The sequence below is a fragment of the Eleutherodactylus coqui genome, chromosome 3 (assembly GCF_035609145.1).
Source record: "Eleutherodactylus coqui strain aEleCoq1 chromosome 3, aEleCoq1.hap1, whole genome shotgun sequence".
Taxonomy (NCBI): domain Eukaryota; kingdom Metazoa; phylum Chordata; class Amphibia; order Anura; family Eleutherodactylidae; genus Eleutherodactylus; species Eleutherodactylus coqui.
In genome coordinates, this window is record NC_089839.1 from 86,297,833 (window position 1) to 86,311,845 (window position 14,013).

Below are 14,013 nucleotides of genomic sequence, written 5' to 3' on the forward strand. Positions count from 1 at the left end.
AGCCTGCCACACCGCCACCGGAGACACAGACACCAACTGGGAGGTGAGTATGGAGGGTTTTTTTAAGCCTTGTCTGATTCGAGTATAAGCTGAGGGGGGCTTTTTCAACACAAAAAATGTGCTGAAAAACTAGGCTTATACTCGAGTATATACAGTAATTAGTTCTAGTCCTAAAAACCAGTAAATCGTTTCCCATTTTGTGTTCCAGCAGTCATTACTATTTTTTTGTCAGTTTATCTGTATGAGATCTTGCATTTAGCGGGACCACTTCTAGTATTTTCAGGAACTAATTTTGGATATATATAATGTTTTGAATAATTTATCAATTAATTGCTGGAGAACAATAAAAAAAAGCCCTTTCACTATTGTTTTTTGGGACTAATTTGTATGGCTTTCACCATTTGGTAAAAATATTGTTAACCCCTTAGTGACGGCCCATATGCCTCTTTACTGACCTCACTAATGGGCTTTAACCCCTTAGTGACGGGCCTATTGTCTTTTTACGTCCTCACTAAGTGGGCTTTAATCATAGAGGACGTAAAAACATAAATCCTCTTTGGATTAAAGCCCACTTTGCTGAGGACGTAACAGCTCCATGCTGTTGGTGCCCGCAGGTAACCGACAGCATGGAGCTGTCATCCTGGGCAGCGGGCAGTCCCTTCCCCCGGCAATGCGATCGGCGGCGATAGCAATAAAGTTTAAAAAAAAGTTAAAGATTCAGCTGCCCTGATGGATCGGATCCATCAGGGCAGCTGAAATTACTTACCCGCCTTCCCCGAAGTGTGCCGCGGTGAAGGGGTCCTCTGAGACCCATCGCCGCTGTTCTGCGCATGCGCGCCAGACGAATGACGCCACTCGCATGCGCAGAAGGCCAGGAGCCTGGGTAAGTTTAAAATCTCCTGGCTCCCGGCTCCTGAAGGTACCCTGGAACCAGGAGATGTCCAATTGATCCAATTGATAGCGGCGATCACAAAAAGGTTGAAAAAAAGTTAACTTCACCTCCCCTCATGGATCAGCTCCATGAGGGGAGGTGAAAATACTCGGGTTTTGAAACGGTCTGGCCGCCCGCTTCTCCGCTGTGGCCGACCAGACCGCTTCCGGTATGTCTCTGAATACGGGAAAAACAGGGGTATCCATTTTGGGGTGCAAGTCTTCATTCATGTGTGTGCTGTACAAAAAAAAGCTGTTTTTAAAATGACAGAATTGCCAAAAAAATGAAAATCACAATTTTTTACTTCTTCCTCAGTTGAATTCATTCAAAAACTGTGGGGTCAATATAGTCAGTACACCCCTAGATAAATTCGTTAAGGGGTCTAGTTTTCAAAATGAGGTCATTTGTGTGGGTTCTCTATGGTTTTGGCCACTCAAGAGCTCTACAAGTGGGCAATGGGGCCTAAAAGGCCTTCAAGCTAAATTTCTACTCTGAAAACCACCGACTACTCCTTTCATTTAGGGCACCATTGTGCATGCGGACATAATATTAGGGCCACAATGGGTATATTTTTGAACACAGGACAAACAGGAGGATCCATTTTGGGGTGTCAATCCCCTTTTTTTGTGCACTATAGAAAAAAATATGTCTTTAAAATGACATATTTGTAAAACTATGAAATTTTATTTGTTGTCCTCTAAATTGCATTAATTCCTTAAAAATATGTAGGATCAAAATACTCATGACACCCCTCAGTCAATACATTAAGGGGTGTAGTTTTTAAAATAGGGTCACTTGTAGGGGTGTCTATCATTTTGACAGCTATGAGTCTTTGTAATCTTGGCTTGGTGTAGGAAAACAAAGTGTTCCTCGAAATGCTGAAAAGTAATGTTAAATTTGTACGTCTCCTAAATGGTTAAAAAAACGAACGTTTTTCAAACGCGTGTCCAGAATAAAGTGAACAGATGGAAATATATATCTTAGCAAAAATTTGTACAGTATGTTTGCACATATTTGAGATATTACAGTTGAAAATGTGAAAAAAATGGCAATTTTTTCAAAATGTTCCCAATATTGGCACTTTTAATAAATATTCACAAATTATATCGGTCTCTTTTTACAACCAAAATGAAGTACAATATGTGGCAAAAAAACTATGTCAGAATCACTTGGATATTGAAACTCTTTACAGAGTTATAATACATTAAGTGACACATGTCAGATTTTTCCAAAATTTGGCTCCGTCACTAAGGCGCAAACAAGCTTCGTCACTAAGGGGTTAAAACTGCACATACATCTTTTTAAGGCATTGGCTTGGCTGACCCATAGAATTTGTAGACATTTCAACCTTTCCAATCCACTATCTGACGTCTAAAGGCATTCTGATTGAAGCCTGTACAGCTCAGATGTCGGAAGACATCCGGCAGGGTATTCTTACTGTTGTCTGGGGCCTCTTCAGCATGTCCCATACACAGTACTGGCTCTAGCCAGCAGATGGTGCCATTGTATAACGTCAGAAAGAGAAAACGCCCTGGGAGACCCTGAATCCAAAACTGGATTGCAAAGGGTTATTAATGGCGTCAAAATTAGGAAAATTTTGAATTTTTTTTTTCACATTTTCAATTGCATTATGTCAAATATGTGCAAACATACTGTACAAACTTTTGAGTATATATTTCCTACTGTTTTCCAGAAGAACATTTGAAAAACATTTTATTTAACTATTTAGGAGATGTACAAATTTAATATTAATTACTAAAATTTTGAGGAACATTTTGTTTTCCTACACCAAGCGAAGAATGCCAAGGCTCATAGGTGTGATAGATACCCCCACAAATGATGCCATTTTTTAAAACTCGTTTTATTGAAAAGTAAACAGCATGCCAAATCATCAATATTGCAGATTCATATATGAATATTGGAGAAACAAAAAACCTCATGTCATTACAGTATATAGCAATTACAGTACGATCCAGAAAGAAGGGGTGAGGAAAGGAAAATGTTTTATTTATATATTTACATAAAGGGGACATGACATAATAGAAACAAAGTCATCAGGATACCTGCCCACAAAGAATGAAATTCAGATCCCTTAACCAGTCTCCAGCATCCGCTGATTAAATGACCCCATTTTAAAAAAATATACCCCTAAATGTATTTACTGAGGGGGTCATGACTATTTTGGCACCACAAGTTTTTTTTTTCAGGAGATAATGCAATTCAGAGGAGAAAAAATAAAGTTCATATTTTTGCAAATATGTTATTTGATTTTTCTTTTCTGTAGTGCACATGAACAAGCGGATTGACAACCCAAAATGGATACCCGTTTGTCCTGTGTTCAGAAACATACCCATTGTGGCCCTAATTTTATGTCTGTATGCACAATGGGGCCCAAACTGAAAAGAGCAGCTGGTGGCTTTCAGAACAGACATTTTGCTTAAGAGGGTTTTAGGCCCCATTGCCCACTTGTAGAGACCTTGTGTGGCCAAAACGATGGAGAACCCCAACAAATGAGCCCATTTTGAAAAGTAAACCCCTTAACAAATTCATCTAGGGGTGTACTGTGTATTTTAACCCCACAGTTTTTGAATGAATCTAAGCAAAGCGGAAGGAAAAAAATAAAATGTTCATTTTTTGGCAATTGTGTAATTTTAAATACTGGTTTTGTTTTTGGACAGCACACATATAAATGAAGACTTTTACCTCAAAAATGGATCCCGTTTTGTCCTGCATTCAGAAACATACCCATTGTAGCCCCAATCTCCTTACCTGACAAATGGCTGGGTCTGTAATGGAGGGCACACCCGTTGGATTTCAGGGCACAACTGAATAAATTCGAGGCCCAATTGCTCACTTGTACAGAAAAAAAATAGACTCTCTAAAAAGTATCCCCACCCCCTTGCCCCCCGGGGGGTAATTATGGAGCCCTGGTTGGGATGGGCACATGGGGCAATAAAACCAGACTTGCAAACCAAACCCAACACTTTTTGGGAGGTATCTCTTGACCTCAGTGGCAGGGATGGGGTGTAAAAAGAGGCGCTCTGTGAGGCTTCGTAAGCTTGCTAAGGTGCCGCGGTCTCACACAGAAGGCGCGCAACAAGCTGCTCCTGGAACTAAACGAAGGCGAGCGTTCCCGGGACTTCTTGTAAATTATGTAAGCATTGCAGGTAGCGGTCTGAATAATGCCGGCACATATATGTGAATCCGCTTGTGGAGGCCCACAGCGGATCCCACCTGTAAGCCTTGCCGTGACCCTGCGTACGGCCGCGTAATGCACTGTGCATAACTGCATACCCACGCAGTCGGTCATGCGCAGAACACCTTTTTTTGTTTGCTTATATTTCCTACGCCGTCACTTAGCGATGACGCGGATACACAATGTAGTTGCGTATGGGCTGCGGGTATATTCACAACCATAAAGCACAATAGAGTAAAATATGACATGCCGTGTTCTGTTAACTGCGAGTAGATTACGTAATTCCGAACAGATAATGTGAGCAGAATTGTGTAATCCAATGCATTTGACTTATCTGTGTATTACCACGGATCAAAAGCAATTCCTATCTGGTCTAGACCGGCCTAAGTAGATCTCTACCTTTTTATACCCTATGATAATGGCGATCATGTGATCAGGGACCGCTCTATGAGTCAGCTCTTGGTTTACCTTCGGAGCAAGGAGAATTTAAATTTCCCAGACCCTTCGGGAAATCCGTGGGGGGAGATGAAAGTTTAACTTTTTAAATTTTTTTGTAACTTTTTTTTTAAACTTTGCATGATTGCTGTTATCTATGGGATAAACACGATCACGTGACTGGAGACGACATACTGCGGCCCCCTCTGAAACTTCCCTACTGTCGGTTATGTTTAACAGCCAGGAGCAGGGAGATAAAAAATTTCCTAGGCCCTGCGGCCTTCTGCACATGTTAGATGATGAATCACGGCCGCGTGCATCTGCTAATTTGCCATCCTGATGACACGGTCAGACGGGAACTGACTGTAGAAACGCATCGATGCCATGATCTCTGATATAGATTAGCCCAGTATAGCCGGCTGCCTGATACCACCAATCAGGTGTAGCGACCCAGTACTTCATCCTGGTCCCCTCCATAAATGTCATACATGTTTGTCCTATGTTGATGCACTGTGCAAAACTGTCTTGTCATTTCCAGTATGTGTGTTGCACAGCTGCAGCGCTTAAGGGGGTTAAGGCCCCCTGGCCACGGCAGTGAGCAGTGACCACGCCGGCTAAAGCTTTGCATAGTTCACACATGTGCGTCTTTGAGTCTTAGAGAGCCGTGTGGAGGTAATAAGTTCTGGAGTCTATTCATTTGCCTGCAGTGTGAAGTCTACAATTGTATTATCTGTTTCAAATTCTAAGTAAAGCTTATGCCGGGCTCTAACCTTTCCTAGTGACTCGTGGTACTTAAGAACTATCTGTGGTTGAATTTCTTATCCGCCAAGAGTCATACCAGTGTGTGTGGGAGCGGTGGCGTCATGGGTGACAATTAACCCCTTGTTATCCTATTTAATGGGAATACCCTATTCTAGGGGTTTCCTAGGTGGCCTGCAGTGCTATTCTGGCCTTGGCTGCGTGTGTCCCTCCAGAAGGGAGGATGGTAAGTGCCACCGTAACAAGTCAGCACTCTACCCTCCCAGCTCCTCACGTATGTCAGAAGTCCATGGTCTCCCTATGGGTCGCTGCACAGGTGGCCACTAAGCTGGTGAGAAGCGCTGTTCATCAGCACTAAGAGATAGATAGGGTTTCTCCGATTAAGCCCCACCACAAGTGTTTAACCCCTTCCTATTCGTTCAGGTTTTTATCGGGAACCGGGTAGAGAATATGTTTCTGAGTGATTGCAGAATAGCAGCTCTTCAAATTAACTGCACTTGTCATCCTGCCAACCCCTTTCTACCGAAAACCTAAGGCTTCGTTCACACAGGACGGATTGCCGCAGAATTTCCGCACGGCAATTCTACCGTCGGCTCCTAATCCCGGGATTAGTCAGCAAAGTGGACAAGATTTAGCAAAACTCTTGTCCGCACGCTGTGGCCAAGCCGTACTGAAACTGACATGCCACTCGGAAAACAAAGGCGCAGCATGTCAATTCTTTTTTCATTTCTGCAGTGGCCTCTCTACGGGAAGAGATGGCCGTAGCAGAGATGCAGGTAGCGAAGCCACTTCAAAACCCGTGACTGCGGGTTTGGAAGCTGCGCTTATCCCGCGGAAATATTTCGTTTTTTCGGTGCAGCCAAGCTGCGAGATTTCAGTCCCGTGAGAACCCAGCCTAATAGTGGTCAAGCACTATTACAAGTGTTTTACCCTACCCCATTCTCTCCTCTTATTTGTTGTAAAACCAGGGAGAGAAACTTCTTTCAGGTATTACAGAATGACAGCGCTTGCATAACAACTGCTATATACCGCTCCTGTTAACCCCCTCCTACCCAAGACTCTGAAAATCATTAGAGTATTGGGGTACACGTATCCACTACATACAAAGGGGGTATCGTCTCCCTATCTTTCCTGCTCTACTCTGGGTGGTGCGGAAATATAAAGGACATTAATCAATCAAAGAATATATATATATTATAGGGGCCAGCCGTTTGGAGTATTAAATAAAAATCAAAACCATCAGAGTTAGCGCTGCACCTTTAACTGATTCTGCACTATCAGTACTGTATGCACCTTAAGGACTCCTGTCCACAGGTGATATTTCACTGCGTTACCCACGGCAATAATCCGCACGCAGGTAACGCAATGAACGCCTTCCATAGGATAACTATGAAAATCGCAGCCCGATGTAAACAAGTGAAAAATCGCGGCGATTAACTGCTCCCGTATAAAAATCGCAGCATGCCGCGATTTTCAACGATGAGCCTATCATACCGATAGGTTTGTCGCAGAAAATCAAGGTAAGATAATGCTCCCCTGTGGCGGCTCCCAAATTCTCCTATAGAATGAACGGAGCTCTGGATAATCAGTAGCCCTTTAAAGAGTCACTCACTGCAGTTCTGTATGAATCCAAAAAGTAGGCAGTATCCTTTATTTAGTCTTTAGGACGCAGTCCAAGGTCTACATTATGAGGGCAAATACACACAAGCGCTTGCGCAGATATATTCGCTGCTGCGCAGCGTATTTGCACACGAAAAAGGTTTGAAGAACAACATAATCAGCGTTTTCCGCGTCTGCACATATTACTGTAATTTGTGCGCACACAAGGCCAGTTCTCAGGCGCTAGTGATCCCCTTTTGGGGGAATTTAAAGCCTAATAAAACCCAGCTGTCTTCTTTTCCTGCGTTTTGCACAGTGTTTCACCCTTCCCCTGGCATATTTGCGCACCTGCCAAAGACTTCTATGGCACTTTTGCCGAGCAAAACGCTGAAAAATAGAGCAGGTCGTACTTCTTTATGGGAATGAACTCTTAGAAATTAATGGGTTCTATTCTTCGCACTGAATTTAGATCATACCTATGACGGGCAGCATGAACCCAGGACAGGGAAGCCTGTTGCCATGGAAAGTCCTTTATTCTGAAATGCTGCAACAATGCCGAATAGACACATTTTGAAGTTTGATTTGGAGCCGAGTCACAAGGGTGGGCCGCAGCGGCTTGTACCGGCCCACTGCATGCAGAGTGACAGCTCTCACCCTATACACAAGCAGTGGAGGAGCTGGCAGTCTTCATACAGCGGGTGGGAAGAGGCCGCCACAGGCCACCCCCGTGACTCGGAGCTCAGCCCCAAGCCAACAGTGTATATATTCTGAAACACTACAGTGTCTCAGTATAAAACACTCATGGCGGCAACAGGCTTCCCGGGGTTCGGCAAGCATGAACCTGATGACAGGATCCCTTTAAGTCACATGGATATGTAGTATATAATATTACAGAGTAATCTGCACCTACAACTTTACTGATGACAAGACACCTAAGAGAACAACTTTCTAACTTGGCAACAGATTGTTTGTGACCGGCTCTTGGCACATTATGTATGGACCTGCATCCCTTTGTAATGTCTGGGACTTTCTGGTTCGCTCCTTATCTGAGAAAAGTATGAATTTAAAACGGTTCCAAGGGGGTGTCAAATTCTTCAAAGACTTTAGCGCTGCGAATAATAATGCTGGCAGGTAGAATAAGCTGTTTATTACTAATCTTAGCTCAGGAATAAGGAGATTACATGTGGAGTGTTTGTACATATATGTAATACTTCTATCTCCAGGGGAATATTGTATATTCAGCTTGTACAACACTGTCCGTAATACCAGACCAACAGAACAATGCAACGATATTTGTGGAGTTAACGGAAAGCTGTTTGTGCCATTGTTTAGCAACGGACTATATTGCCATCGGCCAAAACTGTAGAGAAACTATGCTGGAAATGGCCGAGCCTGAACGCTCATTATTTCGGTTCTTCTGACATATCTTTCATGGGCACATGAAAAAAAAGGGCATAAAAACTTTATGGTATATAGTAAATAAAATCTATAAAGTATCATTTTAGGAAAAGCCTTAAAACATTCATTGGTATAAGCTATATCTAAAGATAGGGCTGGGCAATTAATCAAATTTGAATTTAATTAAAGGGGTTGTCCAGGCAAAAACTATTGATGACCTATCCTCAGTATAGGTCATCATTAATTAAACTTGCTGCCTAAGATCCCTGGCGATCAGTTGATCATACGGTCCACTATCAGTGCAGCAATCCGAACGTAGTCATCGGGGTTCGGACAGGAAGTGCCATAGCGGTCTTCACTCCCATCATTCAAAATCCGATGTTGGAGGCAGAAATGCTGGAAGTGTAACAGAAGGCAGCACTCCCATTGATTTCAATAGGAGTAAAGCTGGCTATGGCACTTCCTATCCTGACCACGATGAAAACGACACTGCAACGGTCTGGGCGATCAGTGATCCTAAGCGGCAGGTCCGATGCGGATTAACTATTGATCTATCCTAAGGATAGGTCACCAAGAGTTTTTGCCTGGAAAGCCCCATCTTGGTGAAGCACAATTCTGATTTTCATCGGAATCGTGCAGTCAGCATTAGCTCCGCCCCTGCGGGCAGCAGCAGGACAGACTGCAAGGTATGGAACCGCTGGGGGTGAATAGTGTGCTTTACACTGATGTGACGGTAAGCAATGCAGTCGTGGCCTGTTATTCTGCATTGTCCCCTGCCTGCTTAGACCTGCACAGAGGAAGTGGAGGTTTAACCCCTGCATGTGAGAAATCAGTTTTTCACCTTTTACTTCCTCCAGTCCAATATCGGCTGGGGCCATCCTGTTGCTCCATGATTAGATAGTTAGAACATAAGTCATCAGAATGACTATGTAGCCCCTTTTCACAGGTGAGATGGCGTTCACTGTGGCTACAGAATGGTGTCGTTAGTACTTGGGGTGTTGTGACAGGGGAAGGGATGGTACATGGGGGGCTGTGGTGTCTGGTAGGAATGGATAGTGTATGGGAGGCTCTAATCTGGCAAGAGGAGGGAACGGTACATGTAGGGGGCCTGTGATGACTGGGAAAAGTATACAGTACATGGAAGGGGGCGTGCGCTGTGATGACTGAACTGGGGATGGGGTGGATTCCCATCATTCATATGTATAGAACTTTGAAGTTTAAATCCCATTCCTTACATAAATGAACTGCATGCAGTACATAGTAATTTCTTATTATGTACTGATTTTATCAGAACTGTCCCATATACCTCCGATAATGGGTATATATTAGGGATTTGAGCTGCACGCACTTCTCTCATGTAAGGAAAGTGTCTTGGTATTCTTTTAGACTGTATAGCAAATAAGAAGGATTCTCGTTTTTCTTGTTTAACAGGAGCCTTTACAATCCGTTGCCCGCACAGTGTGATGTAGGGATACAAGAGCATTCTACAAGGCTCGCACCCATAAAACTATTTATCAATAACTGAAAGTCTTACTTTATATTTTAATGTCCCAGATGCAAATACATCGCCTCAAGTCAAGGAGGCGGCGCCATCAGCCATCAGCCCTTCACAGATAAGATCGCCTCCTCTCCCTCTCGCCGCAACCCCGTGTGAAGACATCAGCGCTTAAGTCTCGCACACGGCCTGAGCTCCTCCTGCCGCGACTTCCTATGCATGTGCAGTGCGCAGGTAAAGTCCTACTGTATATACCTCGCTTCAGGGCGCATTTACAGGGAAGGTGTGACTGGAGGGGCGCATAGCATGTGTGCAAGACTTCATTGCAACATCCTTACATAGGGGGTGTCGGCCAGAGGAAGAAGAAGGCCGGGTTTCATCTATGACATGGAGGGCTGGTGGCGTCGCCTCTTTGATTCGAGGAGGTGCATTTGTATAGGGTGCATAAAAAATATAGTTAAAAAAGTAAAAATTTTTAGTCATTGCTAAATATATATATTGGGGGAAAAAAGTTAACTTTACTATATATATATAAAGACTTTATTGGTCAGTGCAGTTATAATGTATAGTTAGATCCGATGTGATATTTAGTAAGTGCCAGCACTGCCATAATCTGTATATGCAGTTTTGTGGATTACGTAGTAACTGGACAGCACTGCCATAATCTGTATGTGCAGATTGTATGGATTATATGCAGTAGGAAGCAGCCAGCACATCTATAATCTGTACACATGAATGCAAGAAAATTACATATTACGGCATTTACTGTATTTCACACTTACCCCCCTTCACTTTCTGCATCCTCAGAACTAGGATATTCACCCGATGCCTTCGTGGTCTCACTTTTCTTTCTTTTAAGACTTCGGTGCTGCGGACTAACCTTCTTCCCATCATTTTTGCCTCTTAGCTCATCCTTAATCTGTTCTTCTAATTTCGGAATGGTTTCTTTTAGGAATTTCACCTCCTCCTTGAGTTCCTCAACACTTCTCAGCAGGCTCCCCAGTTTCTCCAGGATTTGCAGTTGCCGACCTTGAAGGACCATAACAGCACCTTGGTTGTCCTGAACTTGGTGACCTGTACCAAATGACCAAGTCTCGGGCCAGCGGAGAACATAGCCATGTTTGCCATATCTTCTCCAGCATAACAAGGCGATGCTAACTCCTGCAGCTCCTGTAAGGACTCCCAGAAGCAAACTCCTGTTCTCGGATGGGACAATATTACTCATGTCAGCAGAACAAGTGCTGAACCAACACTGCTGAGACCTTCTGTGATGAGCGATCAGCAAGCAGGGAATTACAGAAGTTCAATATGTAAAAGGCTACATTCTTCCTTGGCTAGATTTATGGTACAGATGTCTCTGCCAGCATTCTGCTAGTGAAGGCTGCCATCAAGAATGCAATGGTTGCAGAATGGCCATGAGTCCAACGTCTAGGAAACACATCTCACTTTTTAAAAGGTCCGAAGTCCCCTCTGAAGGTCCCTGATATCTGTCCGCCTGCCAAATGGAAAGAGTTGTTCAGTAACCAAGCAGACAGAAGCCTACGACATGTACAGAAAATATGTATATTGTAAAGCGATTATGTGTGGAACATAGCGGAAAAATGTTATGTTTTGAATTACTGAAGGCCAAACACAGAGGCTTCAGTGTAATTACCCTTTAAAGTCACTGAATGTTTTATGAGCATTGCTTAAACACTTTAGAGAGCTGCAAAGTGGCGAGAAACAGACTAAGGGTGAATGCACACAGGTGGAAATTCCACGGCAGAATTTCCTGCAGAATTTCCACCCAAACACACTGCAATAAGATTGCATGAGTTTATGCAATCCTATGCAGACAGCCACGATTTGACCACATGAAAACTCACGTGGTAAACAAATCGTGGCATGTCCTATTTCTGTTTCTTGCAGAGGCCCACACAGAAACGTCACTTCTGACGCGCCGCCTCTGCTTTGCGCATGTGCCGGCTGGGCAGCAACCGGCACATCGCAGAGCAGAGAGAAGACACTGGAGGAGGTGAGCCGTGGGTCACGGGTCGCATCCTGCTGCGAGAATTCTTGCAGCTGGATCCGACCCGGCCGTCTGCATGAGGCCGTAAGAAAGTATATGACAACTTTCTTCCTCCTTGTTGCCTTCCTTATAATATAAACTTTCAATGAACTGGTGACCTCAGCAGTCCTGTCACATGACCGCAGAGCCCAGTGATTGGCTACAGCATTTATACGAACAATTAACGTGACGTCATCACTTCCTGGCTCAGTGGGTACCGGGTCAGCAGTGCTGGAGCGGAGGCAAGGTGAGAGGTGAGCAATCTTTGTTTTTGCACCATTACTTACTCTGGGTGCATTTTGTGTGCCGGAAACCCCTTTTAACTCCTCTGATTGCGGCTGTTAATCTTTTAGATGCCGCTGTCAATTCTGAGATCGGAGGTATCAAACGGCCCCCCTGCAATGAGATCGTGCAGTGCAGTTTGGTTGCCATGGCAGCCAGAGATTTTTGAAAGCACCCAAAGCTACCATAGCAGATTGCCTATCAAGCCAGGCCTGTGGCATGCCTTGATAGATTGTTTGTCAGATCGCGGTATAATGTAATACTATGGTATTACATCATATTGCAGAAGCAATCAAACCATCTAAGTTCTTATGCCCTAGAGTGACTAAAAAGAAAAACTGTTTAAAAAAGTTTTATTAAATAAAAAAATAATAATAATTTGCCATTTTTCTAATTAAAATAATCCAAATACACCCCCCCAAAAGAATATTTGGTATCGCTGCATTCATAAAAGTCTGATCTATGAATATAACACATTCTTCACCTTGCACAGTGAACGTCAGCAGAAAAAAAAAAAAAAAATGCACATTACAAGAGAGCTTTTTGGTCACACAGTCTCCAAAAAAAGATGTAATAAAAAGCAATGAAAAAGTCGTATAAACTCCAAAATGGTACAAATAGAAACTGCCAGACGTCCAGCAAAAACACGAGCCGTCGCACAACTATGTCAACAGAAAATAAAACAAGTTCTGGCTGTTGGAAGAAGGCGGCGGGAAATATTTTCTTCCAAATATATATATATATATATATATTCTTTTTTTTTTTTTTAAGTAGTACATTAAAAAATAATAATAAATGCATGTGGTATGGTAGTAATCATACTGACCTACAGAAAGAAGCGATCGGGTCATTTTTGCTGCGGTGTGTACGCCATAAAAACAAGACCCCTTCAAGCATGGCAAAATTGCGCTTTTTTCCGATTTGACTTCACTTAAAAGTTTTTCATTACATTACATGGTACATTACATAGTATCATTGAAAAACACAACTTGTCTTGCAAAAAACAATCGACGGCGATGGATAAATAAGTTATATTTTTTTAAAAGTGGGGAGGAAAAAACTAAAGTGAAAAAAAAGGCACTCATCCTTAAAGGGTTAATGGTTGTCATCTTGTATGATGCAGGTTCTCTCTCTCCCATCTATTCCCAGCAGTGAGGAGGACAACTCCCCCCATCAGGACACATGGAGTTCCCTGCTGGGGGGTGTAATACCCAGACACATCCTCATTACTGCAGAGGAGCAGTGACTGAATATCACACATGTACTACATACGTATAACTGTACAACAGGCCCCATACAATGTCACGACATGTAACGACATGCCCCGACATGGCGCAGCCGCCACCCCGTGTACTCACCACTGCCTGTCTCAACCAGCCGCACGACTTATTTGACATTTGTGAGTGCCCCAGCAGCACTGCTCGGCTCCACACAGGAATGCGGAAACATTTGTTCCGGAAGAGAAAGATTCCTCCCCCTCCGTCCACAATACAGGCAGCGTGAGAGGGAGGACAGCAGGGAGACATGTAGCTGGGGGTGTGCCGCTCAGTGACAGACTATACAGGGACCAGCAGTGCGGTGCCCACCTATTACCCCCAGGGCTGATAATGGCAGCTGTGTGACAGGACAGCAAGGAGACATGTAGCTGGGGGTGAGCTGCTCAGTAACAGGCTATACAGGGACCAGCAGTGCGGTGCCCAACTATTACCCTGGGGCTGATAATGGCGGCTGCGTGACAGGACAGCCGGGGGACATGTAGGTGGGGGTGCGCTGCTCAGTGACAGACTATACTGGAAGCTGGGCAGCAGTGCGGTGCCCACCTATTACCCTGAGGGCTGATAATGGAGGCTGTGTGACAGGACAGTGGGGAG

The 14,013-nt window shown here is 43.8% G+C and overlaps 1 protein-coding gene across 2 annotated transcripts in view; it reads right to left on the reverse strand.

The window, feature by feature from the left end:
• The window catches only part of LOC136620827 (regulator of microtubule dynamics protein 2-like), a 125,778-nt gene extending 112,190 nt beyond the window's left edge, over nt 1-13,588 (reverse strand). The window contains exons 1-2 of one of the 2 annotated variants that reach the window (XM_066595828.1): nt 13,501-13,588; nt 10,596-11,308 (exon numbers count right to left, since the gene is read on the reverse strand). In XM_066595828.1, the coding sequence (XP_066451925.1) occupies nt 10,596-11,038 (443 nt within the window). In that variant the 5' untranslated portion in view covers nt 11,039-11,308; nt 13,501-13,588. Of the gene's footprint in view, nt 1-10,595; nt 11,309-12,968; nt 13,003-13,500 lie in introns of those variants that run through there. The other variant, XM_066595830.1, reaches the window with a different exon arrangement.
• Nucleotides 13,589-14,013: the final 425 nt, after the last annotated feature.